Genomic DNA, 27,035 nt, shown 5'->3' on the forward strand with positions numbered 1-27,035 from the left:
CTGTAGGCAAAGGATGCTGTGCTGTTTCCAAAACTCCTTTTGCTTTAAAGCAATGCTTCTCAACCTTCCTAATGCTGCGACCCTTTCATACAGTTCCTTGTGTTGTGGTGACCCCCTGACCATAAAATTATTTTCATTGCTACTTCATAACTGTAATTTCGCTACTGTTATGAATCATAATGTAAATACCTGATACGCAGGGTATCAGACAGGAGACCCCTGTAAAAGGATCGTTCAACCCCAAAGGGGTCTCGACCCACAGGTTGAGAACTGCTTTAAAAGCCGACCTTACAGACTAGCCTGGGAGCTTACCTCAAGACAAAGCTGCACCTTTGTTTTCTAAGATTGCTTTGTTTTCTAGAAAAGTCATGCTCTGGATTTTGAGAAAATAATTGAGACTCAAAAGGAACATCGCCCCAAGATGTGGGATTCTAAGCACATGAAGGAGGCAGCTTTGAGGGGGGAAGGATGAGCACAGGGTTTGGGGTCTGAAGACTAAAATCTGTCTTCACTAGGTCGTCCACTCTGACCCTGTGAAGTATGTTTCGGATGAGAGGCTTTTCAGTTCCCGCTTTTGTAAAACCAGGAAGATGGAAATCCTCACCTATGTGCTCCCCTTAGTTGTTCTGAGGCTCTGTTGAGGTAACGGACAGGAGGGCTGGCTGCCTAGAGATCACTCTGCAAATGGTATCTGGAGGTGTGCGAGACAGCAAGCCACGGCTGGGGAATGGCCAGGAGGGAGAAGAAAAGTATTTGACCTGGAAACCAAAGAAAGGAAGACTTTGTTTCTTGCCTGTCAGGAAGGAGCTTTGATTCGCGCTGTCATCGTTCAGGGCCCCAGAAGCCTCATTTATATTCGTGGCTGACTCATCAATGACTCCTATGCCTTTGGTAAGTAACTCAGACTGCAAGTATCATCACAGATTCCTCCCACCTCTGATCTTCTGTGCGTCTTATTGCTGGCTAAATAGTTAATTATCTTGGAAAGAGGAGATTAATCATAAAAATGATGTGGGTGTCCATCTAGTTAACCTTCACAGCACTGCATTCCTTTCCCATCTGGTAGTATTTTTCCTTTGCTGGAGAGGTCTTTTGACATGTTTTCACAGGTGATTCTGCTGATGGATTTTTTTTTTCTTTTGGCTTTTATATGTCTTGCTATGTCTTTCTTCTACCTTTGCATTCTAAAGCTATTCCTGCAGGGTATAAAAGATGCACTGTCTTCTTGTACACATTGTTTCTAGGGAGAAATTTACTGACTTTGGTTCCACTCTATGGAATGTTCTCCCTGACCCCCCCTCCTCGGACAAATCAAAAATTTATTTCATAGCACTGATTTTGATCAATTTCTTTATAGTATTCCTTAAGGTTGGCTTTGTGGTCTTAAATGTTTCCTGTGCCTGGAGTTCACTGAGGGTCTCAGATCTGTGTGTTTGTGGCTTTCATCACGTATGGAAATTCTTTAGCCGTTATTTCTTTAAATGTGTTGTCTGTTCTCCCTGACCCTTCCTTCAGGCATCCTGTCTGGCTGGAAAAATAAGGATATATTTCCCATGGGGTGACTGAAATCATTCTTGAGAGTTGGATTAAGCTGGAGATGTGGCTAGAAGATGTGGCAACTTATTTAGTACCAGAGGGACCAGAGGATGTCAAGGTTTGTGTCATGCCTGAGTGGCCAGGACATGGTGGTCACAGGGGAAGATTACCACAGAAGATCTGGAGTTCAGTCACTGTTGGATGTGTTGAGCGGAAAGTGCTTTTGTGACCTTTAGCTGGAGACTTCCAAACTCACAGATTTGGGACTTAGGAATAGAGGGCAGTTGCTGAAGTCTGCCAGTAGATAACAGTTCTAATATAGTTGGTACATTATGAATCAGGGAAGTAGGGAGTAGTCTGGAAAGATGGCTCAGCAGTTATGAGTGCGTACTGCTCTTGCAGAGAACTAGAGTTCATTTCTGGGCACCTAAGTGGAGGCTCACAATTATCAGTAAGTAACTCCATCCAGTTCAGAGGGATCTGATGCTCTCATCTTTCCTGGGTGGGTACTAGATGCTCGTGTGGTACACATACACAAAACACACACACACACACACACACACACACACACACACACACACACACGCACGCACGCACGCACGCGCAAAATACCCACATACATAAAATAAAAATAAACAAACCTTAGCCAGGCATGGTGGCACATGCCTTTGGTCTCAGTGCTTTGGAGGCAGAGACAGGCAGATCTCTGTGAGTTCAAGGCCAGCCTGATCAACATAGCTAGTTCCAGGCTAGCCAGGGCCACATAGACCCTATCTCAAAAAAGATCTAAAAGCAAAACAACAACAAAAACCAATACAAATTAAATATTTTTTTTTAAAGAAAAGACACCCATAATTTATCCCTTAGTCTTGGGTAAATAATTCAGGTTTTTTTTTTTTTTTTTTTTTTTTTTTATAGTTGCTCACAGGCATCTATAAAACAGACCATTATCCTGTTTTACCCAGTGGTGGCCTGGTGGTGGCTGAGGAACCAGCCTTGCTGGGGGAGATTAAGGAAAGCTACTGTGTGCAGCTGATGCCTAGCACACAGCAGTCTGTTGTCAGTGAAATGGAGCACAGAGAAGCCTTTCCTCTTAGAATAAGCCGGGCCAGGCTGTTTCTTCTGCAGACGGTCTATCATGTCTGTTGACCTCCCTGCCACAGTGAGTCTAAACACCAGCCAGGTCTGGAAGCCTGTATCTCTTGACATCTCAGTCCTGGCTTTGACCAAGAGCCTTCACTCGACAAGGTTCACTCTCTGGAGATTGGGTGAACAGTTCCGGCTTTGTCCTTGTGTTCCTGGTGCCCATACTCCAGAAAGCATCCCATGGCAGGGCACAACAAGTGGGCTCATCTCTTCATCTACTGCCCCCACCCCCTTGACACATCCTTTTGGCTTTGAACTTGGCATGTAGTAGAGGATGACATTTAAACTTCTGGTCTTCCTGCCTCCGGAAGTGCTGGGATTACATCACCCTGCCTGGTCTATTCGGTGCTGGGGATCAAACCCAGGGCTTCATGCATGCTAAGCAAATGCTCTACTAACAGAGCTACATCCCAGCCACTTCTTTTCCTTCGTGTGTGTGTGTGTGTGTGTGTGTGTGTGTGTGTGTGTGTGTATGTATGTATGTTCATGTGTGTAAGTAAAGCATGGGTTTGTTACATCACTGTATGCAGAGGTCAAAGAACAACCTCTAGTATGTTACCTTGTTTGAGGTAGACTCTCTTTGTTGCCTATGGATGTGTCATCCCACTGTCGGACTGCTGGGATTACAGATATGTGCTATGGAACCCAGCTCTGTGTGAATTCTGGGGTTCAAAACTCAGGTCCTTATACTTGTGTGGCAAGAACATCACCCACTAGTACCGTCTCCCCAGACCGACTCTTCTTATAAAGCCAACTAATATCATCATGGCTTCCTTCAGGCATAATTACTTTCCTAAACGCTCTACCCTTAAATACTGTCAATACAGGACCTTGAGGATTAAGTTCCCAACTCTTAGACTTGAAGAGTGTACATTCCAACTACAGTAGTGTGTTCATGGTACTGTGGGATCAGATTCCACAACTTCTCCCTTTACAACCCTGAAATTTTATACTCATTAGATGACTCCCACTGCCTGCCTTCCCTGTCTCCCAGGAGCTACCGTGCTACTGTTTCAACGCAAACAGGTTTTGACTACTTTAGACATCCCATCCAAACAGAGTCGGTCCAAACGTGCCTCCTTGTGGCTGGCTTATTTCACCTTGCAACATGTCCTCACGGTTCATCCATGTTGTAACCTGCATTAGAATTTCATTTCAAAGACTTCCTAGTGTTCATGTATTCAGTGTGCTGGCTAGTTTTATGTCAACTTGACACAGCTAGAGTCTTCAGGGGAAGGGGGTGTCACCTGAGAAAATGCCTCTGTAAGATCAGGCTGTAGACAAGCCTGTCGGATATTTTCTTAATTAGTGATTGATGGCCCAGCCCATAGTGGGTGGTGCCATCCCTGGGCATGTGGTCCTGGGTTCTATAAGAAAGCAGACTGAGCAAGTCATGACGAGTAAGCTAGTATACAGCACTCCTTCATGGCTTCTGCATCAGCCTACGTCTCCAGGTTCCTGCCCTATTTGAATTCCTGTCCTGACTTCCTTCAACGATGAACAGAGGTGTAGAAGCACTAGCTATAAATAAATTCTCTCCTCCCCACATTGCTTTGGTCATGGTGTTTCGTTGCAACAATTGTAACCCCAAGACACACAGATACATATCTTCTGTGTATCCATTCATCCAGAGGGTACCTCTATCTCTTGGCGAGGTTGTTAGGTTACAATGTATGTGGATAGTAGAAGGGCAACAGTTAACAGCAGAAAGACTCGATTGAATCTGTTGGGATTCATTTATGCTCACTGCCATGTCTGAAGACCCAGGTCATCCCTCCTCCTCTGCTTTTAGAAGCCTTCCTACTCACACGGGCCACTTTTGTAACCCACCACTTGCCCTTAGCAGTATACCATTTGTGCATCTTCTCTCTCGCAGTGACTTGAGGGTCCCCTGAGCAGTTTCCAGCCCTGTGATGCCTGCTGGTCCCTGTTCCAGAGAGGAAGCGGGTGTAGAAGAGAAGGGTGTTCTTCCAGTAAACCAGAGGCTCTCTGGGGGGAAGTGTCTGTTTGATTTTCTATTCCTGGTACTATAAGTTCAAATGTTTACAGATATATTGAAACTGGGAAGAAAGCATCCTATTCATGATGAATAGAATCTGTGAGGCCTTTCCTGAAAAAAAAAAATTAACAGCAAAATTTGACTTTTCTTGGCTGGAGAAAGGTGTGTTGTGTGTGACTCTCGCTCTCAGTCGGGAGTCGGGCTCACCTGCAGCTGAGAGGGCACAGAACCCAGGGGGTTGTCAAATAGGACCTGGGGCACAGACCTGGCTGGCACAAGAGGGTGGAGCAGGCGTCCCCCCAACCCCAGCCGGGTTTTACAAGGAGGCAATCATCCAGGAGGCACCCAGCCGAGCCCACCGGACTAGGCGGGCGGTGACCACCGTGCCGCTGGCCTCCTAGCCCCAGACATTCCGCTCCTGCCACTGGAATGCGCAGACAGGGCTTCTTGTTGGCCTTTGGCGGCTCCAGGGTCCCCTGTGGCATGGCCCTCCAGGGGGCGGGGCGGGGCGGAGCCTCATGAGCGGGACCTTTAAATTGGCTGCCAAAGTGCGGCCTCCTGACCTTGCAAGCCCCAGCCACCTCGCGGCTCACAGACCCCGGCTGGTCGCCTAGCCCATCATGTTGCTCCTAGCCCCCGCGCGCCACCTCCCGGGACTTCTGCTGCTGCTCTGGCCGCTGCTGCTGTTGCTACTACCCCCCGCTGCTCCTGGACCACTGGCCCGGGCGAGCGTCCGAAGGCTGGGGACACGTATCCCGGGGGGCAGCCCCGGGCATCTTCCTGCTCGGGCGTCTCCCGCCGGTACGCCTTATTCCGGGGCCCGCGGTGCAGGTACAGTAGGGCTGACTGGGGACCGCTTGGCAGGAGAGGGAGACGTAGCCCCGGCTGGAGGTGGGAAGAGGGGCGGGGACCCCTGAACGCAGGCAGCGTACCACATCCACCGAATGTTCCTTCGCCCCAGCCTCCAAGCGGGATGCTGAAGGAGGCATCCTTCTCCCGGCAATCCTGCGCAGAAACTAAGGATCAGACAGCCAAAGGGCGGGGATAAAGGTTGGGGGTGTAATATTATGCGCACGACCATGATAGCATTTGGTATCCCGAAGTTCAAACTTACCTGTGATTTGGGAAGGGGGCATCGCGCATCTGCAGGAGTTCCAGCCAGGGAATAAGATGGGGGTTCCCAGCTCTACCTGGCTCGGATTTCTTGGTTAGGGAGAGCAAACCCTTCTTGACACTCTGTAGTTATCTGGAAATCTCCATCTATTTTTGCATTCACCGTGTGTGCCTTTCTGCCTATGGAAGAAAGGGTCTAGAAAGAACCCAAGATCTGGAAGAAGGGATGGTTTAGTGGAGGATGGGGAAGTGGGGTGGTGGGGTGGGACTAGGAAGGAAGACCAAACTGTCATGTCCTGTAACTATATTGGTGCTATACTCGGTTCTGCCCACGACTGAGTAATTCTACTTAAGCTGACTGCCCCCCACCTCCCGGCCATTCCAACCCATGCTCTGTCAGATCGCCAAAGACCCAGGCAGGTCTGGTCTTCGTTGAACAATCCCGTTTTCCCCCTTGGCCACTAATTTTGCTCTGAGCAGAGGAAATCTACAGAGCTCAGCGAAGCTGATAGGCGTCCTTCCATGACCCCTCACAACCCATAGAGGGACCCCAAGGCTTAGCATAGTGAAATGACGCAGAATTAGCATCAGGTCCCCTACTGAAACGTGGAGTCCTAACAAGTCAAGCAAGGGCGCCTTCTACTGTACAGCATGCTCTCCATACCCCTTACAGAAGGTTGTCTCTTCCTTACCCAAATATCCAGCTCTAGCCTGTCTGGTCTTGGCTGGAAAGAGAGACTGTAGCCAATCATGTTCTAGGTGGCCAGGCTCATCTGGCCAGGGATGCTGTCGGGCCGATTTGAATGGCCTGTCCCCTCCTGTGACTTGCTGGATATGCTGAGAATTGGCTCAGGAAACTCTTCCATCATCCGTGACTTGAAATTCCAGATTTAGAATGGGAAGGGCATTCATTGCCACTTAGGCAGGGGCAGGGGTGGGGTGGGGGGGCAAGCAGGGCTCATGGGGGTTAAGTGGAGCAGGCTGGTTGCTCCAGGCTGGGGTCGAGGGGAAAGCCTTTTCTCTGGAAACGAACTTTACCTCTACTCTCCTCCTTGGGGGATAGGACTGGGAGAGGAGGCTAGATTTTGCACACAGTGACCATGGTCCTTCACAGCCTGACCTCCAAACCTGATCTTGAGCAGCCATCCCTTGATAAACACCACATTCTACTCCTCCAAACCACTCTTGCAACCAGGACTTGGTAAGCTTTACTGTTGGCTTTTACCGCTGACAAGACAGGTAAAGATGGGCAAAATTGTGGAGTCTCTCTCTCCCCCCTCCCCCTCTCTCTCCCCTCTCTATCTCCCTCCCTTCCTCTCTCTCTCAGTCTCCCTCCCTCCCTCTCTCCTCCTCCCCCCACTCTCTCTCTCCCTCTCCCCTCTGTCTTATGTAGCCCAGGCTGGCCTCAAACTCGCTATGTAGCCAAGGATGACCTTGAACTTCTGCTGGGATGGCAGGCTACAGGCACGTACCACCTCACCCTGTTTCTGTGGTACTCGGGATTGAACCCAGGACCAGGCAAACACCCTTCCACCTGAGTTACACTCCCAGCCCCACTTTCTTTTTTCTTGAGAATCAAACTGCTGATATAAGAAGTAAGAGTAAGATTCAAAAACAGTTTGTACCTTTGCTGAGGGAGTAGGGATAAGAAAAGAGGTGCATGGTCATGGAATTAATTGTTGCCACCCTGGCCAAGATTCCAGTATTACTTTTCTGTTGCCTTCAAAACAAATAACTATAAATTTAGTGGCTTAACTCAACACAAAGTATTATTATTATTATTATTTTTTTTTTTGGAGCTGAGGATCGAACCCAGGGCCTTGTGCTTGCTAGGCAAGCACTCTACCACTGAGCTAAATCCCCAACCCCAATATTAACTTATAGTTCTGTAGGTTGGAGGTTGACGCTGTTCTCCCTAGGCAAATACCAAGGTGTTGGCAGGGCTGCATCCCTGTCCTGTGGGGAGGGAGGTACCAGGGAGAAGTGTTTGCCAGCCTTGCCAGCCTCTCAGAGGCTACTGCAGTCCTCGGCTCTGCCTTGGCCTCCCTCTTCAAAATCAAGCAACAGCAGCTAGAGCCCATCTCACGTCTTGGTCACTGGGTCTCCTTTTCAGTGGACCTCTTGCACTTTTAGGGACCTTTGTAATTCTGTTGACTCCATCTGAAAAATCTAGGGTAACCTCCGCATCCAAAAGCCTCGGATCACAGCTGCAGTCTCTTGCCATGCTTAGCAGCATATGCATCAGTCCCTGGAATAAGGACTGGAACATATTCTGGGGGTGTTATTATTCTACCCACTACACCTCAGAGCTTTCACACACACACACACACACACACACACACACACACACACACACACACCCAATTCAGAAAATCCAAATGGAGAAGGGTAAAATGAGGCATGTCGAGTTATAAAAACCCACTGGGTTGGAGAGACACCCACTTGGGCGTTAGTGTAAGTGTTGAGTTACAAGGCTTGCACTACGGTGTTTTTTCCTTCCACTTCAGTAGTGCAAAAATATACAGACCTGTGTCCAGGTAAGATTTTTGACACAGGTCCTCTTCCTTGCTCTTGATCCCTGGAAATCTTAAAGGAAATTGTGGAATTGCTTTAAAAAAAAAAAAAGATGTGTAATTCCTCTTGACTTAACCAAATACATGACATACGGCATCTTTTGGGTAGTGACTCAAAGTCAACATGCAGACATTGGCTGGGCACATGAGATGATGTTAATTTTTGTGGGGGAAAACATTGCCTCAGTAGGAGCAGCTGCCGTGTACTGGAAAGGCCTTGGGGCTCGGAGTCGTGGAGGCCAGGCTTACCCCACTGCTTTTCAGGGTTTGCTCCTCCCAAACTTCCACCAGATGTGTGTGATGCAACCTCTGTACTGCCCAGTTCACAGAATCCGTGTGTTACCATTCTGGGATGTCTACAGTGCCTTTCAAAATAGGGTGTTGTTTTATTAACAGAGTACATCCAGCTGATAAGATAAAATCAAGCAGTTAAAATTCCAATTTTTGAAAACAAAACTCAAAGGCTGTGTGTGGTGGTACATGCCTGTAATCTTAGGCACTTGGAAAGCGGAGGCAGGAGGACAGTGTCCTCAAGGTCATCCTCGGCTATGTAGTGAGTTAGAGGCCAACCAAGGCTACAGGAGATCCTCTCTCAAAGAAACAATAAATAAATAGATAGACAGACAGATAAATAAATAACCGAAGAGTTGGGCATGTAGCTCGGTGGTAGATACTTGCCTAGTACACACACACACACACACACACACACACACACACACACACACACACACACACGGTTCCAGGCTTGATCTCCAGCTCTCAAAAGGAAACAACAACAAATAAAACCCAGCCATGACAGAGGCAAAGCTCCCTATTCCAGACTGTCTTTCCTCTTAGAAATGACTTAGTCTAAATGATGTGTTTTTCAAAAACATATTTCTCTTGTGTTTCTGAGAGTGCCTCACTGTGTATCTTGAACTTGCCTTCCTCTTCCTTAGCCTCCTAAGTGCTTTTACTACAGCCGGCACCACCACTCAGTGCTGAGGATTTGTTTTGGATCTACATACTGACTGAGCAAATAGCATCAATCTGTCCTTTTATTAGGAAAGGAGGAGCCGTGACAGACACCTCCTAAGGACCTCATTTCCATCTAGGGCTGTGTTGTGTGTGTGTGTGAGTGTGTGTGTGTGTGTGTGTGTGTGTGTGTGTGTATACACATGCTTGTGTATGTTGGTTGGAAGTGGAGAATGGATTGAAAAAGAGATGTGATAACTGGACTCTCTCCCATCTAGTCTTCACAGTGGCTTGGATTTGGGGGACATGAGAGGGCTGTGCAAATCGGGTTAGAGGAATCAATGAAAACTAGGAAAGAGTAAGTGGTAATGAGCACGTGTTGAGTTACTGGAGGGCGCAAGAAAGGATATAAGAGCTTTGAAGGTGAGGATTCTTCTTCTCTGCCATTGTGGCAGATGTATAGGCAAGTGACAGCTGAAAAAATGCAAAGAGTAGTGGCCAAGAAAGCTTGGGGGGGTAGGAGAGGCACCAGGTCATCATCTCTGATCCTTAAAACAAAATCCACTCCCAAAGATGGAAGTGCGGTAGGTGTGTATTAGATGAAGTCATTACCCCATTGTCTCAGCCAAGTGCCAAAGAAGGGTCGGGATCCCCTCAGTACCAGGAGTTACAAAGACTCTCAGGAACAGAACTTTAAATCGCGGGATAAGTCTCCAAGCACAATGTTGGGAAGAGTCACATTTCCATGTGAATTCTCACTACGGGATTCTGAAGGCCTGGGTGTTCTCAAGGCTTAGAGCAAGCATGGCCTCCAGGAAGGGAGCAGGCAATGGTACTGCTGGGATTGGGGGATGCTGCCAGGCCTGGCTTCCCAGAATCCCAGAGTTCTCTGGGAGTGAGAGCCGTCCCATTTCTGATCGTGGTCTGACCTCTGCTTAGCCTTTGTGTTGCCCATATCCTTCCTTGCAGGTGTTTGCAAGAGCCGGCCTCTGGACTTGGTGTTTATCATTGATAGTTCTCGTAGCGTCCGGCCTCTGGAATTCACCAAAGTGAAGACCTTTGTGTCCCGCATCATTGACACTCTGGACATCGGGGCAGCCGACACGAGGGTGGCTGTGGTGAATTACGCCAGCACTGTGAAGATCGAGTTCCAGCTCAACACCTACTCAGACAAGCAGGCCCTGAAACAGGCTGTGGCTCGGATCACACCCTTGTCCACAGGCACGATGTCGGGGCTGGCTATCCAGACAGCGATGGAGGAAGCCTTCACTGCGGAGGCGGGAGCTCGGGGCCCCATGTCTAACATCCCCAAGGTAGCTATTATTGTGACTGATGGGAGACCCCAGGACGAAGTGAACGAGGTGGCTGCCCGGGCCCGGGCATCTGGCATTGAGCTGTATGCTGTGGGTGTGGACCGGGCCGATATGGAGTCCCTCAAGATGATGGCTAGCAAGCCCCTGCAGGAGCACGTGTTCTATGTGGAGACCTATGGAGTCATTGAGAAGCTTTCTGCTAGATTCCAGGAAACTTTCTGTGGTAAGTCTTATTTATTTTTATTTTATTTTTTTCTGAGACAGGGTTTCTCTGTGTAGTTCTGGCACCTTTCCTGGATCTCGCTCTGTAGACCAGGCTGGCCTGGAACTCACAGAGTCCCACCTGCCTCTGCCTCCCGAGTGCTGGGATTAAAGGCATGCGCCACCATCGCCTGGCCGTTGGTAAGTCTTAACTTCCAACTAGCAAGGATGTTATAATTCATGCACTGTGTACTCGGAAATTGGCTTTTAAAGATTAATTTTTTTAAATTATGTATATGTGTGTGGGTATGTGCACATGAGTGTGGGTAGGAGATGAGGCCGGAGCCTCAAATCCCCTGGAGCTGGAGTTGTAGGCGGTTATAAGCCACCCCAGATGGCCAATGGGAACCAAACTTGGGCCTTTTGCAAGAGAAGTATGTGCTCTTAACTGTGAGCCAATGTTCCAGGCCCCTGGAAAAAGCAGTATATTCATTTTTTGGGGAGGGGATGGAAATTTTATGGAAGAATTAAACACATGCCATGCTTTTTTTTTTTAACCAACCTAAACACATGGTGTTGGTTTAGAAGTACAAGGCTGTACTATATGTAACTTGGTTTGCTCATAAAACCTTCATGTTTGCGTTAGACATGTTAAGTTCTGGAAATAACCAGAATAAACAGTCCCCCTGCTCCCTGATGGGGTCAGAAATAAAACCCAAACCCCAAACACCCAAACTCAAGACATCTCTTCAGTCCCCTCTTCTCCACAGTTAACATTCCTCCCCTCACCTCCAAATGTTTTCTTTCGCTTTACATCTCTAGATTTAACAGGGCCTCTCTTGTTCTCTCGGAGACGGAGACGCTGGAGTGGCGTCTGCCCCTGGGAGGATCACTGGAAGGATGTTGGGAGGATCCCAACGTCACTGTCCATGTGCATGTAATGAAAGCTCATTTTCAGATTCGACTCTCTCTCTGCTTATTCTTGGGTGGAATAATTGGATTAGAGATGAGGAGGGCTGGGCTTTCTGATTCACTTAGACGCAAGAAACAGATTAAAAACAAATCATTCTGTTAATCTTGTATTCTTCCTTTCAGATGGAGTTTGAATACGAACATGCTAATTTTATTAGAGTTTTTTTTCCATGAATTAATAAGATGCAACAACATGAATCTGGAAGTTTTTTGTTTGTTTGTTTTGTTTGTTTGTTTTTCCTGATCAGGATGTGAGCTGGGTGTGATGGTAACGCCTATAACCCCAGCACTTGAGAGGCAGAGTTCAAAGCTAGCCTCAGCTACATCCTGAGTTTGAGTTCAGCCTGGGTTACATGAGACCATGTCATTAAAAAGAAAAAGGAAACAGAAAGCTATAAAAAAAACTTCAGAAAAATAGAATTCTGGTTTGTGGGAATCATGTTTTTAAAAAATCATTCGGAGACGATTGTTTGAAAGCCTCTGCGGAATGGTTGAAGAGAGTATGGGCACTGTTCCAATTTAGGTGAATTCTTAAATGTAGACACTTCGTGCCAGGTGCGTTCTGTGTCTACTCATGTTGACCACCACGTTCAAAGTCAAAGGTAGCTCCTCCCAGCCTTCAGATACCATTATGGAGTCGGTGGAAAAGACAGGCAAGTGAGCCAGTGATTCCAGTTGCAAGTATCAATGAGACTTTCTATCTAAACGAATGTGGAACCCAGGATCATCAGTGGGTCGGGAAATGGTAGATGAAACCTTGGCCTCATCTCAGCCAGACCTGGCTGAGATCCCCTTGTCTTCCGTATCCCAGGACACTGGGCGTTCACAAGACACCATTGGCTATGATGGCAGCGACTTGGCATTTTTTAGTAGGTTCTAGAAAGAAAGTGGCTTTCTTTCTTTTTCCCAGAAAACCCCCTCGAGCTGTGGCCGAGAGCTCTTCCGTCAGGGCTCTGGTCTGTGGCTACAGTTGGGTCTTAAAGTTAGCAACTGGGGGTGGCCTCCAAGGCTGTAAAGTAATAGTGGTGACTGGCAATCTTTTTCCTCTCTTACAAAAGACCTGCTTGTTCTGGGGGTGGCACGGGGGGATTGGGGGGGGCAGGGGGATGTCCTCTCTGGAAAAAACGACTGAGGGGCAGCTTGTTGTAGTCAACGGGCTGGAAAGATCATTGCACGAAAGGCACTCCTTGGGAAAATATTAACCTTGTCCTGTTGCCAAGGGCACTGGAGGCTGGGTTACCTGCTACAGGAGTGCTGGTCTCCACTAACAGGCCTTGGTTTTGTAGAAATGACTAAATTCATTGATTCATCTTTTAAAACACGTCACTGGGTGTGTGTGTGTGTGTGTGTGTGTGTGTGGAGGGGAGGGCGTCATTCCAATGAAATATAAATGTTTCCAGGAGCAGAAAAGGTAGAGATATGATTTAGCTGACGTCATCTCAGGCTTTTCTTTTTATCCCTTTGTGTTTATAATTTGAACCCATCGTCTTTGCAGCTACTGAGAACCCAAGTAGATGTCTGGGCCCTGGACACGTGATGGGTGGGTGGAGGGAGGCTCTTGACTGGATGGCCTTGCACTATTTGCATGCTCAAGCACGTCTCACGGCCCACGTGGGAGTCGGTTCCAGGCTGATAGGCGTGCTTGTGGTCCAGTTCCCTTTAGGCACAAAATGTGGAAGGAACTGTTGCAAGCAAGGTTTCAGCTACCACTAGTTCATAGCACTCTTGACAGTACCTTATTATTCTCCACAACTCTTAGGGTCGAGAGGCAAGATTATCTGTTTTGTGGGTACATACTTTGGCCAAATAAAACATCAAGTTGCCTGACCAGTGGAAACGTTTGATTCCAGCACCTCCGGATTCAGAATCTCCTTTCTCTTTTGTGAGATGGTATATATAGCAAGATCTATACTTATAGATCTGCAACATCTCAAATCAAATATTTAGTAAAAGCAGAGGCAGAAAGCAACCCCCCCCTTTTTTTTTTTAAATAGTGAGGTCAACATGGAGTCAGCAAGAAACCTGGAGGCAGTGTCTTTTGGAATGGAAGGAAGTGTCTAAAAGGGTTCTTAGGTATCGCGATGTGCTCATCGTGTGTGTTCTTTGCCTAGCTCTGGACCCGTGTGTGCTGGGCACACACCAGTGTCAGCACGTGTGCATCAGTGATGGTGATGGCAGATATCACTGTGAGTGCAGCCAAGGGTACACCCTGAACGCCGACCGCAAAACGTGTTCAGGTGAGGCTGCGTAGGGGCTGTTTGACGCCTCTTCTCCAGGGGTGGGGTTTTTCTTAGACTTTGACCTCAACCTCTTTTCTCTCAAGTGTCTTCTGGTGGGTTTAGCGCTGTTCAGCAGCTGTCCTTGGTAGAGAACACGAGCGAAAAGTGAGAACCTACTCAGGGCAGCCTAGCACAGGCCTTGTTACTTACTATTCCATAAACAAACAAACAAACAAACAAACAAATAAATAAATAAAGCCAGGTGGTGGAGGCCTTTAACCTCAGCACTTGGGAGGCACAAGCACGCAGATCTCTGAGTTCGAGACCAGCCTGGTCTACAGAGTGAGTCCCAGGACAGCCAGGGCTACACAGGGAAACCCTGTCTCAAAAAACAAAAACAAACAAAAAAAACCCCCAAAAAAACCAGAAACCCAAACCAAAGTAAATGAATGAATAAATGGATAAATAAATAGATAATAAAATTTAAATTCCGTTTGTGTCTGTGTGTGGGTATGTGCAGGTACCCACAGAGCCTCAAGGTGTCAGAGATCCCCCGGGAGCTGGAGTTCAGGTGGCCAGCCACTGACTGTGCTGTTAGGAATCAAAGCTAGATTCTGGGCCAAAGCAGTGCGTCCCCATAAACACTGTCACTTTGGTCCCTTCTTTTTCTAAAAATTAATATTTTAGGTTGGTATGCAAATAGGTTTTATCATGGCATCTTCATATGTGTGTGTCATTATACTTTGTTCTTTTTGTTTGTTTGTTTGTTTATTTTAAGACAGGGTTTCTCTGTGTAGTTTTGGTGCCTATCCTGGATCTCGCTCTGTAGACCAGTCTGGCCTCGAACTCACAGATATCCTCCTGGCTCTGCGTCCCTAGTGCTGGGATTAAAGGCATCCACAACCACCACCTTTTATTTTTTAAATTTATATTAATTTATAAATTTATTTGAATGTTACACACACAGACATAGACACAGGAATGCACGTACATCATGTTCATGCAGTGCCTGCAGAGACCAGAAGAGAGCACTGGGTCCCTTGGTACTGGAGTTATAGACAGTTGTGAGCTGCCATCTATGCTGGGAATCGAACTTGGGTCCTTTGGAAGTCTTCTTAGCCAGTGAATTGACTTTCCCCCAGGATCCAAAGCTTTTGATCCTTTAGGAGATTTGACATTTTTCCTGGGTTTTATTTCATTAGATCCAAGCATCCCAATTCCTCCCTATGACTATACACTTGTGTATACTAGAAGTAGAGAGAAATCCTGAAGGCGGTGCTCAGTGGTACTTAAACACCACACAGAGGCAATGAAGAGTAGGAATTAGATTTTTTTTTTCTCTTTAATCCTAGGAGAGTTTTGGTGATGGAAACAGACACCATTTAGTTCAAACGGCTAATTTTCTAGATAAGGAAATTGAGATGTGAAGAAGGAAGGGGTGTATGTATCAGTGGGTCTGTTGGTGAAGGAACAGGACCAGAGAGTAGGATCCCAATTCCATCAGTGTCTGTGCCCACTCCCTCTGTTAGTGCGTGTGCGTGCGTGCATGCGTGCGTGCATGCGTGTGTGTGTGTGTGTGTGTGTGCGCGTGCGTGTGTGTGTGTGTGTGTGTGTGTGTGTGTGTGTGTGTGTGTGATAATGTGACTGGTAAGGATTTGTTTACCTCCTCCTTTCCATGTGTCATATTTTCCATGCTTATCTTCTGACAGCTGTTGACAAGTGTGCCCTCGGCACTCACGGGTGTGAACAGATCTGTGTGAACGACAGAAATGGCTCCTACCACTGCGAGTGCTATGAAGGTTACACCTTGAAGGCAGACAGGATGTCTTGTGCAGGTGAGTGGGCTGGGTTCCGCTTTTGGCACCCTGGGGATTTTCTCTTTTCTTCCTTCCTTCCTTCCTTCCTTCCTTCCTTCCTTCCTTCCTTCCTTTCTTTCTTCTTTTCTTTTCTTTTCTTCTCTCTCTTCTCTCTCTCTCTCTCTCTCTCTCTCTCTCTCTCTCTCTCTCTCTCTGTCTCTCTCTCTCTCTCTTTCTTTTTTTTTGAGACAGGGTTTCTCTGTGTAGCCCTGGTTGTCCTGGAACTCTCTCTGTAGACCAGGCTGGCCTTGAACTCAGAGATTAAAGGCGTGCACCACTTCTGCCCAGTTAGATTTTCTGTTTCTAAATTCTGTATGAGAAATCAGAAATGGAGAGAGAGAGAGAGAGAGAGAGAGAGAGAGAGAGAGAGAGAGAGTAACTCTGTAGGAGGGAACCTGGCAGATACCTTATCAAGTAATGAGAGATCAACGTTTACATCACTAGACATGACCTCACTCGTGGGGCGTTGCTCTGGAGGTTTGAGGGGGTGAGGACTGCAGAGTCATGATGAGTTACCCAGGAAACAGACTCTGGACACAAGCATGGGATGCAGCTCTAGTTTAATGGGGAAGTTCACTGGCACATGTACACATATATCATCCAATCAGCTAAGGGTACATTGTGCTATTATCCAGCGATCCTGAATGGCTCGCAACCCCAGTCATGTGAGGGTGTACACGGGGAACATTGTGTCCTGGCAGGGTGTCTGTGGACAAAGGGCAGGAAGCAGGCGACACCCTGGGCTTGGTGCCGTTCTGTGGGTCTCTGGTGCGCTGGAATCCCATTATGTGCGTCTAGTATATTAGAGACTCAGGTATGTTTGAGCAGCCGCAGGAGCTGTCTGCTCTTCTCACATTCCCTGTCTTTGAGAGACACCATCTGGAATGAGACTGCTCCCTCCATCCCTGAGAGTCTCATGTGACCTGGCAGCACATTTGGCATATTATTGCTAAAAATTTAGAACCATGAGGAAACCTCAGGCAGACCCAAAGGAAGAGATTCTTAGTTCACAATGTTTCCAGTACTTCTCAATTGTGTCAAAGTCGTAAAAACAAAGGTAGACTCATGAGAGGTCTCAGAATATGATGACTTCATAGCATGTGGGATCTTGGATTGGATCCTGGACCAGACAATGGACATTAGGAGAAGAATTGGGAACGCTGAGTGGAGATTAAGAAATCATGCTGTATCAATGTTTTTGGTTATCACAATCGACTTACCTAAATTGTTAGCATTTGGGAATAGAGGAAGTAAGTTTTTCAAAAGCCTGAACTTGCCTTAAAAGTAAAAATTTAAAAGTTAAAAAAAAATAGATTAAAGCTGGGTATGGCAGCTCCTGGATATAACCCCAGCACTTGGGTGGCAGAGGCAGGAGGGTCACTGCAACTTCCAGGTCTGTTTGGGTGATAGATGAGACTCTGTCTCAATCCTCCCCCCACCACACTAGTTTACAGTATGTCAATACAAGCCTCTTCCCTTCTTTCTGTGTGTGGGATCCATGCCTGCAATTTCAACATTCAGGAGGCTGAAGATTTCACGCTAGCCTTGGCTACATAGTAAGACCCTGTCTCAAAAACAACAACAACAACAACAACAACAAACCCAAATATGCATGTCTACTGTATATCTGTCTTTCTGTACGAATTATCTAGTTATCTATCTAACTAGCTGTTGTCTATTTATCTAGCTGTCACAGAGAAGTACATTGAATACATGTACCTGCCCTAAATTAGTTGGCCTTCTGGGACTCTTTTACCTTATTTATGAAACGACTGCTAAAATAGAATTTCTCCAAACTCTGATCCCCCCCTTCCCCCTGGATCTAGTGCAATTAGCTGCATAATTGGCTGGTTTATTTTTGGGTTGGAATAAGTACTGTAAACCTAAAAGGAATGCATTAAGTATTAATGAGATGCTTGGGTTATAAAAAAAAAAAAACCCTCAACATTGACGATATTGAAAGAAGAACTGAGTCTCATGTCAGGGAATAATTATCATGTGTGAAGGATTTTATTAACTCTGTTAATTTCTATTTAGAGCAAACAACGCTGACAGCTTTGCCTAGCCTCCGGCCGGTTTCCTTCTCATTTATTTCTGGCTGTTTTTCAGCATGTTTCTATCTATGGGTAATAAAAGACTCTTGGACTTTTAATTTTCAATTTTCCCTCTTGGACCTACCTTTGTCTGGCAGCTCAGGACCAATGTGCTTCGGGTACACATGGTTGCCAGCACATATGTGTGAATGACGGAGCCGGGTCCCATCACTGTGAATGTTTTGAGGGCTACGCTCTGAATGCAGATAAGAAAACATGTTCAGGTAAAGTCCATTCAACAAATCCTTCCCTGTTTGACTCTTTCTATGGTGGTGAAATCAACATGTAATTCACCAGGAAAGAGGTTCTTTGAGGGGCGGGGGGCAGAAAGACGCGGGCTCAGGAATCTGACTAGCTTACGCGTTTAGACGCATGCCCAGCTTACACATTTAGTTGCCCAGGGGGTTGGTGAGCTCACCGGCTTTTACAAACATAGATCGCTTCAGAAAATTGCTGGGAAATGAGTAGGGAATGGGGGATATGAGCAAAGCTAATGATATATGGGGTCTCCATCCAGGAAAAATTTTAGAACCCTGTACACTGGAGACTTTTTAAGCAAATAGAGGAAGTCAGCTGGGCAGTAATTATTTGGTGTGATAGGCTGAACTGATCTTTATCCAGTTAAAACTTGGCCCGAGACTTTTCTGTAGTGTTGATCTTTAAGCTGGAATCTTTTTCAGCAAAGGAGGCTTTGTAAGGGCTTGATTTAGAGCCACACAGACCTTCCAAGGTGTTGGAAGCGGGGACATTCTTGACCGGTTCTAGCCGATCAATCTTCAGTGACTCAGGGCCTTGTGACTTGGCTAATGAGCCCCTGCCGGGACCATTAATCCTCATTAATTTGATTTAAACTTACTGGTGGAACAGGGAAGCATTTGTACGCATCAAAGCCCTCCATTTGGAGGGGCGTTCTTGCTCCTGAGGTGCTGCTGAGGTTGGTACATTAGTGCTTTTCAGATTTGATCCATCTGCTCCTCTTCCTCGGGGACTAGATATATGAAGGGAAATGGCATATCACTGGATTCCTTTATTTATTTTATTTTTTTGAGACAGTGTCTCCTGCAGCCCAGGCTGGCCCTGAAGTAACCCTAAGTGCCAGGATTACTTACTGCATATTGAGTGCATGTGTACCACCATGTCTGGCTCTTGGCCTCTTTAAGAAGTGAAATCAGGTCAGACATGGCTTCTAATCCCAGCTGCTACAGAGACAGAAGGAGGAAGACTATGATCAGCACAAGACTAGGAACAAAGACAGTGCTTTGGCCCTTGTAATGGCAGAGAAAGAATCTGAAGAATCTGTGTCTCCCAGGAGCCTTTGTGGGTTCACTAAGTTATTTTCACTTGTCCTAGGTCACTGGACACAGCACCGGTGTGTTTTTTCCCTCTGTTCTCCACTTAAGTTTGGGCAAGCTATCTTAATCTCCGAAATACTATTTATGTGATAAAGGAAAGTACTTCGGGATTTAATTGAATATATCATCATTAATCTTATTAAGCTATTAGTTTTTCTTTGTCTCTATGAGAAAGAGAGAGATGGAGGGAGGGGAGAGAGAGAGAGAGAGAGAGAGAGAGAGAGAGAGAGAGAGAGAGAAGATTAGTGTCTATTAGTGTTTTTTGTCCCACATCATAAGGTATCAGTGGTTGGTCTTCAGGCAACATAGTCCTTCGTGTGCGCGCGCGCGCGTGTGTGCGTGCGTGCGTGTGCGTGTGCGTGTGCGTGTGTGTGTGTGTGTGTGTGTGTGTGTGTGTGTGTGTGTGTATAGCATCAAATGTAGCCTGCACACAGTGATTTACCTCCCTGGTGTGACAAAATGCCCAACAAAAGCAACAGGAAGAAGAGTTTATTCTGTTCACAGTTCCAGGGTACAGTTCATAACGGCAGGCAAGTCACAGCAGCAGGAGCTTGACGCAGCTGGTCCCATTGGATCCGAGAGTCAGGAATGTTCTTTTCTTAGTTCTGTTCTGGACCCCAGCCTAAGGGCACAGTGTCTGCCACCTCTGTAGTGACTCCTCTTACCTCAGTTAACACGATCTAGAAACACCTTCACAGACATGGCCCCGGTGATTCTAGATTCGGTCAAGAAGAACCACCCGAGCCTTCCTAGTCGATTATTTTTGGTGACGATCTATAACTAACGTTGACAGGCTTCAGAAATGCCCAAGGTAAGCTCTGTACTACCACCAAGACTCGGTGCCATCCAGGAGAGAAGAGAAGTCCCCTCAGACAGCTGCAGGAGAGCCAAGGGGAAGGAAGGGCCGGGTAACAGATCAGGCCGAGGGTGTACCATGTGGGGAAGGAAGCCATTTCTTTTTCCGGGAACACCGGGGGTAGCTCTGGGCGACTGCTGAAGGCTTCATCCTCAGTGCTGGCTGGGGCCCACAAAGCTTTGTACTCCAGAAGTTTGTGTTTCGTGTTCTGTTTAACTAATGGGTAAACATTTTCTTTCCTGCATGGTGTGGGTCAGTCCGAAACAAGTGTGCTCTGGGCACTCACGGCTGCCAGCACATCTGTGTGAGCGACGGAGCAGCATCCTACCACTGCGACTGCTTCCCGGGCTACACCTTGAACGACGACAAGAGGACGTGCTCAGGTGAAGACTGGCCCTTTGAGTAGGTTTTTGTTCAATGGGAAAATCTAGGAGGAAGCCACTTTCCTTTTTAATTTTTAGGATATCGAGTTACTGTCGTCTTCAGCCACATAGTCTGCTCCCTGTGATTTGATCCCATCCTCTTCTTTCACTTTTCTTCCTAACTAATGTCTCTAAGTCTGTTTTTTTGCTATTGTGATAAAATATGCATAACGGCAAATTTACTATCCCAACAGTTCGTCTCCAGAGAATTTTTGCTTTTCTGTCTAAAGCTCTGCACTTGCAGGACAATGACGGATGTTTCTCACTCTGCTAGAGACTTGTCAGCTTCCTCCCAAATGTCAGTGGGGACTTTAATAGGCCTCCTTAGGTCAGTTTAGGGGAGTACTGCCACTTTAACAGTCTCCCAGTGCACTCAGTGCTGTGGGTCTCTTTCTGCTTGTTTACCTCTTTAATTTCTTTGAACTGTGTTCTGTGATTTTCAGTGCACAAGTCATATACATGAAAACACTCCTAAGTATTTTATTCTTCTTTTATGTTACTGCGAACGGATCTTTCTCTCAACTTTCAATTTTGCTATACCCCCCTGCTCTATAATTTTCTAAGGCATGTTTTAGTAAGAATATCCCATTGGGCATGTGGCTTCACAGCTCTTAGCGTCTGTGAAGGAAGAACACTGGACTGATTGTCCATCTTAGAGTCTGCACAGAGATGATTGGCATGTGGCTGATTTGGGCAGATACTTATGGCCAGGAATGGGCACGAGGATCAGTAGTTCAAGCCAGCGTGGGCTGGGGGAGACTCTGCTTCACAAATTAGACAGGGGCTGGGGGGATGGCTGAGGGAAAGTACAAATGTGGGTTCAGATCCCAGGCACCCACTACAGGGTCAAGTGTGGGGGCCCATGCCTGTAATCCCAGAATTCTGTGGGCTTCCTGGCCAGTCAGTGAGCTCCAGGTTCAGTGAGAGCATCTGTCTCAAAATATAAGGGGGCCAGTGATAAAAGAAGACACTTGACCCCTGGTCTACACATACATACATACATACATACATACATACATACACACACACACACACACACACACACACACAGATACACACATACCCACCACACACATACATACCCACACCACACACACACATACCCACCACACATACCCATACATACACACACATACACACATATTCACACACATACACACCACACACACATAGATACATACACAGATACAGACACACATGCACACACATCCATCTCACACACACAGACACACACATACCCACCACATACACACACAGACACACACACACACACACACACACACACACACACACACACACACACTATGGGTATCCAGGTTGGCTGTCAATATAGCTCTGAATTTTTAGCTCCAAAGTATGTAAGGGTAAAAATTACACTTCTTAGTTCAAATCATTCAACAGAATAGCAATCCTTTGCAGGAAGTCAGGAGTTAACTAGTTTTAATCTTTGAAGTATTTTGGTTATACAAATAGCTAACTGTTCTCATGTCCATTCCTTAAGAGAACCAGTAGGATAGGAAGACTGTCTTCTTTCTTTTCTTTTTTTTTTTTTTTTTTTTTTGGTTTGCTTTTTGAGACAGAATTTCTCCATGTTAACCACCCTGACTGTCCTGGAATTCCCTCTGTAGACCAGGCTGGTCTTGAACTCACAGAGATCTATCTGCCTGTCTCTGCTGCCTGGGTGCTGGGATTAAAGGCGTGTGCCACCGCCTCCCAGTGACTGTCTTGTTTCTGTGACTCTGGCTTCACCGAACACTTTGAAGAAACTTTATATCATGGCTGATTTCTGACAATGGCAAAAACATGAAGAAAAATACAACGAACTCTCACATAAGCGTCACCCAGTTGACAAATACAAACATTTCCCCAACGTTTCCTCATAGAGGTTCCTGTAAAATTTACTTTAGCAAATATGTTCTCTTTTCTGTTTGCTTTTAGATGATTTTACCTGCTGAAATATGCTTTTACATAAGTGGCAATGTTGGAGTGGATTGTTGATTTCCTAATTTGCTATCATTCCTTGGTTTTTCCTCTTGTGCTAGGCGGGTGCTCTGCACCCCCGAACCCCACTTTGTTGTAATCTCTGGTTAGCTATAACATTTTGTGTATTGTCGTTGTCTTCAGACATTGAGGAAGCACGAAGCCTCATTTCCGTAGAAGACGCCTGTGGCTGTGAAGCCACACTGGCATTCCAGGAGAAGGTCACCTCCCATCTCCAGAAGCTGAACACCAAACATATCCTTTCTGGAAGGTTTTCTTCCTCTTCCTCGTCCCCCTTTTTCCTATTTTCCTATCCTCCCTTTCTTCTTCTTCTTCTTCTTCTTCTTCTTCTTCTTCTTCTTCTTCTTCTTCCTCCTCCTCCTCCTCCTCCTCCTCCTCCTCCTCCTCCTCCTCCTCCTCTTCTTCCTCTTTTCTCTTTCTCTCTCTCTTCCTTCCTTCCTTTCTTTTTCTTTCTTTCTCTCTTTTCCTCCTGCTTCTCCTCCTCCTCCTCCTCTTCCTCCTCCTCCTCCTCCTCCTCCTCCTCCTCCTCCTCCTCCTCCTCTTTTTTGAGACAGGGTCTCATATAGTCATGCTAGCCTCAAACCTGCTATGCAGATGAGGATGACCATGAACTTCTGGTCCTTCTAGCCTCACTTCCCAGGTCTGTGCCGGCATGCCTGGTTTTATGAGGTACTGGGGATTAAACCCAGGGCCTCAGCAGGCTGAGCAAACACTCTCACCAACTGTGCTACAATCCGGACTCTGTCTTCTTCTATAAATTTATTTATAAATTTCAATTTCTGACTGACACATTAATTACAGCAGTAAACACACTAATGCCATGGCTGTGGCTTCTAGAAGCCAACCTAGATACTACAACTGAGCCAAACATTTTAGGATATTCTACTGCCAAGCATCTTATTCATTGCTGTAAGTTAAGAGATGGCAATGCACTTGAAGAGAATTCTTTTTCACTGGCATGATAGATCCTTTTTACTCATTCAACATTTAACTATAAAAACCACATATTTCTTTCTCTAGTGTTTTTTTTTTTAAAGATTTATTATGTATACAGCGTTCTGTCTGCATGTGTCCCTGCAGGCAAGAAGAGGGCACCAGATCTCATTACAGATGGTTGTGAGGCAGGCACCATGTGGTTGCTGGGAATTGAACTCAGAACCTCAGGAAGAACAGCCAGTGCTCCTAATCTCTGAGCCATCTCTCCATTTTATTTATTTATTTATTTATTTATTTATTTATTTATTTATTTATTTATTTATTTATTTATTTATTTATTTATTTTCAAGACAGGGTTTCTCATGTTACAGTGTAACAACTGTTACACTGGCTGTCTTGGATCTCACTCTGTAGACCAGGCTGGCCTCGAACTCACAGAGATTCGCCTGCCTCTGCCTCCCAAGTGCTGGGATTAAAGGCTTGAGCCACCGCTGCTCAGCTCCCTAGTACCTTGAACAATAGCAGTATGTGTGCCCAATCCACCCCTTACATAACAGAGCAACTAAGCTATGATTTCTTAAAGTAACTTTTTTCTTTTTAAATTTAATTTTTATTTCATGTGCATTGGTGTTTGGCCTCTTTGTATATCTGTGTGAAGGTGCCAGATCCTCTGGAACCAGAGTTACAGACAGTTGTGAGCTGCCATGTGGGTGCTGGGAATTGAGCCCTGGTCCTCTGAAAGAGCAGTCAGTGCTGTTTACTGCTGAGCCATCTCTCCAGCCCATTTTAAAGTAATTCTTAGCTGAAAATCTTCCTATGTCCAGAAAAAAAAAAAATCAGCGGATCTATTGGATGTTGAACCTCAGACAACACATGGTTATATAATTTGGCAAGCCAAGATGTCAAAAGATGGTTTTCAAAATGTAACATGACACTGTCTTGAAAATTTCAAAGTCAGTACTTGGAGCACTAGCTCTGGAAAAGAGCTTTATCTCAGCATCGCTCAAGTTAACAACTCTATTCTTATACACCTCAGAGGAATGGAATTCAGACTGGGGTAGGCATGACCTAGGAGTCAGACTTTGAAGGAGGGGAGGGTCCAGGCAGCATGGAGGAATCAGTTTCCCAATCTTTCACATGCTTTGGATGGTATTGGTGGTTAGCTGGCGTTCGATCTTCCCATATTAGTATTACCATTCTCCTCACCATGCACGGAAGACATCTTTCTCTTCCCTCATCTACTGAAGTCTATTTCCTAGAAATGTAAAATCTCCAGAGAGCCAAACCAACAGACAGTTCAGCAATTCCTTTAATCAAGACTTCATAAGCATTGCTCCCCACTGAGAGATGCTGTTCCAACTCAAGTTTGGATGGGAAATACTTGAAGACCTCTGCAGGAGTGTAATTTCATGCTGAATTTTTGAATTTTAGATTAGGCTTTTGATGAGAAAATCGTTTTGTTCACTTAGAATGGGACATAATTTTCTTCTGTGTTGAAGTGTTTGAAAGTGTGCTTATGTTTTCTAATGCGTAAAAATAAGTTGCTTTGGCCTTAACATCTAGCCACTTGACAACATTTTGAAGAAGCTGCAAGTTAACTGAATATGGGCAAGTGCATCGTTAAACTGCTCAAAACTTCTCGCCTGGAAACGTGGAGTGCTTGGTATGCACAACTCTCATTCTCTAATACACGTTATCTCTGATGTCCCTGCTAATAATCTGCCATTATAAATGCTTGAGTATTATTCAGTAAACAGTATGAGGGTTTCCTGGAGAATCAGTATCATTTTTCAAGGAAATAAATGTGCACACCCTTATAAAGAGCAAGCTTTAGTGTCTCTAAGCTGTGACTGTGAAATCATTAATGAGATGAAAAGTGAAAAGTTTAATGTTTTGTTATCTACTGATTGAGCCATGTAAGTTTTAAATGTTTATATTAGTAAGATGATCATATTCATAAAACTTTGACTCTTTTCTCTTGGTCATATTTATAATACAAGCCAGCCTTACTATTGAGAGTGCAAATTTTATGAAATATTTACATAGAAAAAGTTCAAATAATTAAACCGAGATGAATATATTTAGAATTGTTTAATACTTTTTTTGCTGAAATATTATTAAAGCTACAATCAAGGGATTATAATACATGTATCTAAAATTAATTGACAGAGATTAAGTGAATGTTACATAACACTTTTGATTCATTTATGTCATAGAAATGAAAACTAACGAGAGCTGGATGTAAACTTAGGGTGCTAAGATTTTTGCCAAGGGAAAAAAAACCCCTGAATTCTATCATTTTGTTTTTGAGCATGTAATTGGCAAAATTACATATTTATAAAACTAGTGTAACAAGTAACAAGACCTAATATTATCTTTTTTAAAAATGTCAGTAATAAGTCTAATCTTTTTCACTCAAAATATACCTAATACATGTACTTTTTAAGTGTAGTTTATAACTTTTGGAATAAAACAGTTCTTTAAACTTTGTGCTACTTGATCTGTTTTGGTCTGTATTGTTTTTAATATAATAAAAGTTCCTATCTTTCTATATTAATGTCATGGCTGATTTTTTGGTGATTCTTGTATATTTTTTTATTAGATGTGTTTGTGTTGTACTGAATGTGGGAGCCTGTTCTTGGGTTCCTCGTGGCTTTACCCAGCAGGTCCGCATAGAGGATGATTAGGACCACGGGCCTGAGTGCAGGTGTCTGAGATGGTCTGCACTTGGCTGTGCTGGGGGCGGGGTGTCTTTTGCTCCACCCCTTGGCGTCTCTATAAAAACCCTGGGGCAGAGACAGTCGGGCCCTTTGGAATAGGTTCCAGGCCCTCTTGAGGCTATCCTTTATTTTCTATCTGTTTATCTCCGCAAGATTCTCAGCAATAAATCCTTCTATCTAATATTTCTTGCTGCTCGCACTCAAGAAAACTCTGGGGAACTGTGGGGGTGGTGGGTAAACGCCCCACAACTGAATTAGTAATTCTTTTTTTTTTTTTTTAAAGATTTTATTTATTAATTATGTATACAGTGTTCGTCTGCATGTGTCCTTGCAGGCCAGAAGAGGGCACCAGATCTCATTACAGGTGGTTGTGAGCCACCATGTGGTTGCTGGGAATCAAACTCAGGACCTCTGGAAGAGCAGTCAGTGCTCTTAACCTCTGAGCCATCTCTCCAGCCCTGAATTGGTAATTCTTGAATATGTAACAGTTGATAAACAGAACAAAATAATGATACTCTTTCAATAATTTAATCTCACACACTCTTGAGGCTTAAAACGTCAGTCAGTTCAGGGTAAATGGAAAAAAAGTTTCTAAATAAAATCAGTGAAAAATTTAATTACATATTTGTATGTGTGCTTGAGTGTGTGTGTGTGTGTTTATGGGTGTATGGATGTACATGTACCATGCCACAGTGCACATGTGGAAGTCTGAGAACAAGTTTTTGGAATTGGTTCTCTCTTCCACCATATGAGTTCCAGGGATCCAACTCAGG

The 27,035-nt window shown here is 45.4% G+C and overlaps 1 protein-coding gene across 1 annotated transcript; it reads left to right on the forward strand.

The window, feature by feature from the left end:
* The first annotated feature begins 5,301 nt into the window (after positions 1-5,301).
* Matn3 (matrilin 3) lies at positions 5,302-25,899 on the forward strand. Its single transcript, XM_059248529.1, has 8 exons — positions 5,302-5,512; positions 10,291-10,857; positions 13,919-14,044; positions 15,736-15,861; positions 18,074-18,199; positions 20,441-20,566; positions 22,730-22,840; positions 25,110-25,899. The coding sequence occupies exons 1-8, from the start codon at positions 5,302-5,304 to the stop codon at positions 25,142-25,144; spliced, it is 1,428 nt and encodes a 475-aa protein (XP_059104512.1). The 3' UTR covers positions 25,145-25,899.
* The last annotated feature ends 1,136 nt before the right edge of the window (positions 25,900-27,035 follow it).

Source organism: Peromyscus eremicus, chromosome 22, assembly GCF_949786415.1.
Source record: "Peromyscus eremicus chromosome 22, PerEre_H2_v1, whole genome shotgun sequence".
Lineage (NCBI taxonomy): Eukaryota > Metazoa > Chordata > Mammalia > Rodentia > Cricetidae > Peromyscus > Peromyscus eremicus.

Coding starts and splice junctions, on each gene's coding strand:
- Matn3 (XM_059248529.1), top strand. CDS start 5,302: ATGTTGCTCCTAGCCCCCGCGCGCCACCTCCCGGGACTTCTGCTGCTG. Junction 14,045..15,735: donor CGACCGCAAAACGTGTTCAG/GTGAGGCTGCGT, acceptor ATCTTCTGACAG/CTGTTGACAAGTGTGCCCTC. Junction 15,862..18,073: donor AGACAGGATGTCTTGTGCAG/GTGAGTGGGCTG, acceptor TTTGTCTGGCAG/CTCAGGACCAATGTGCTTCG.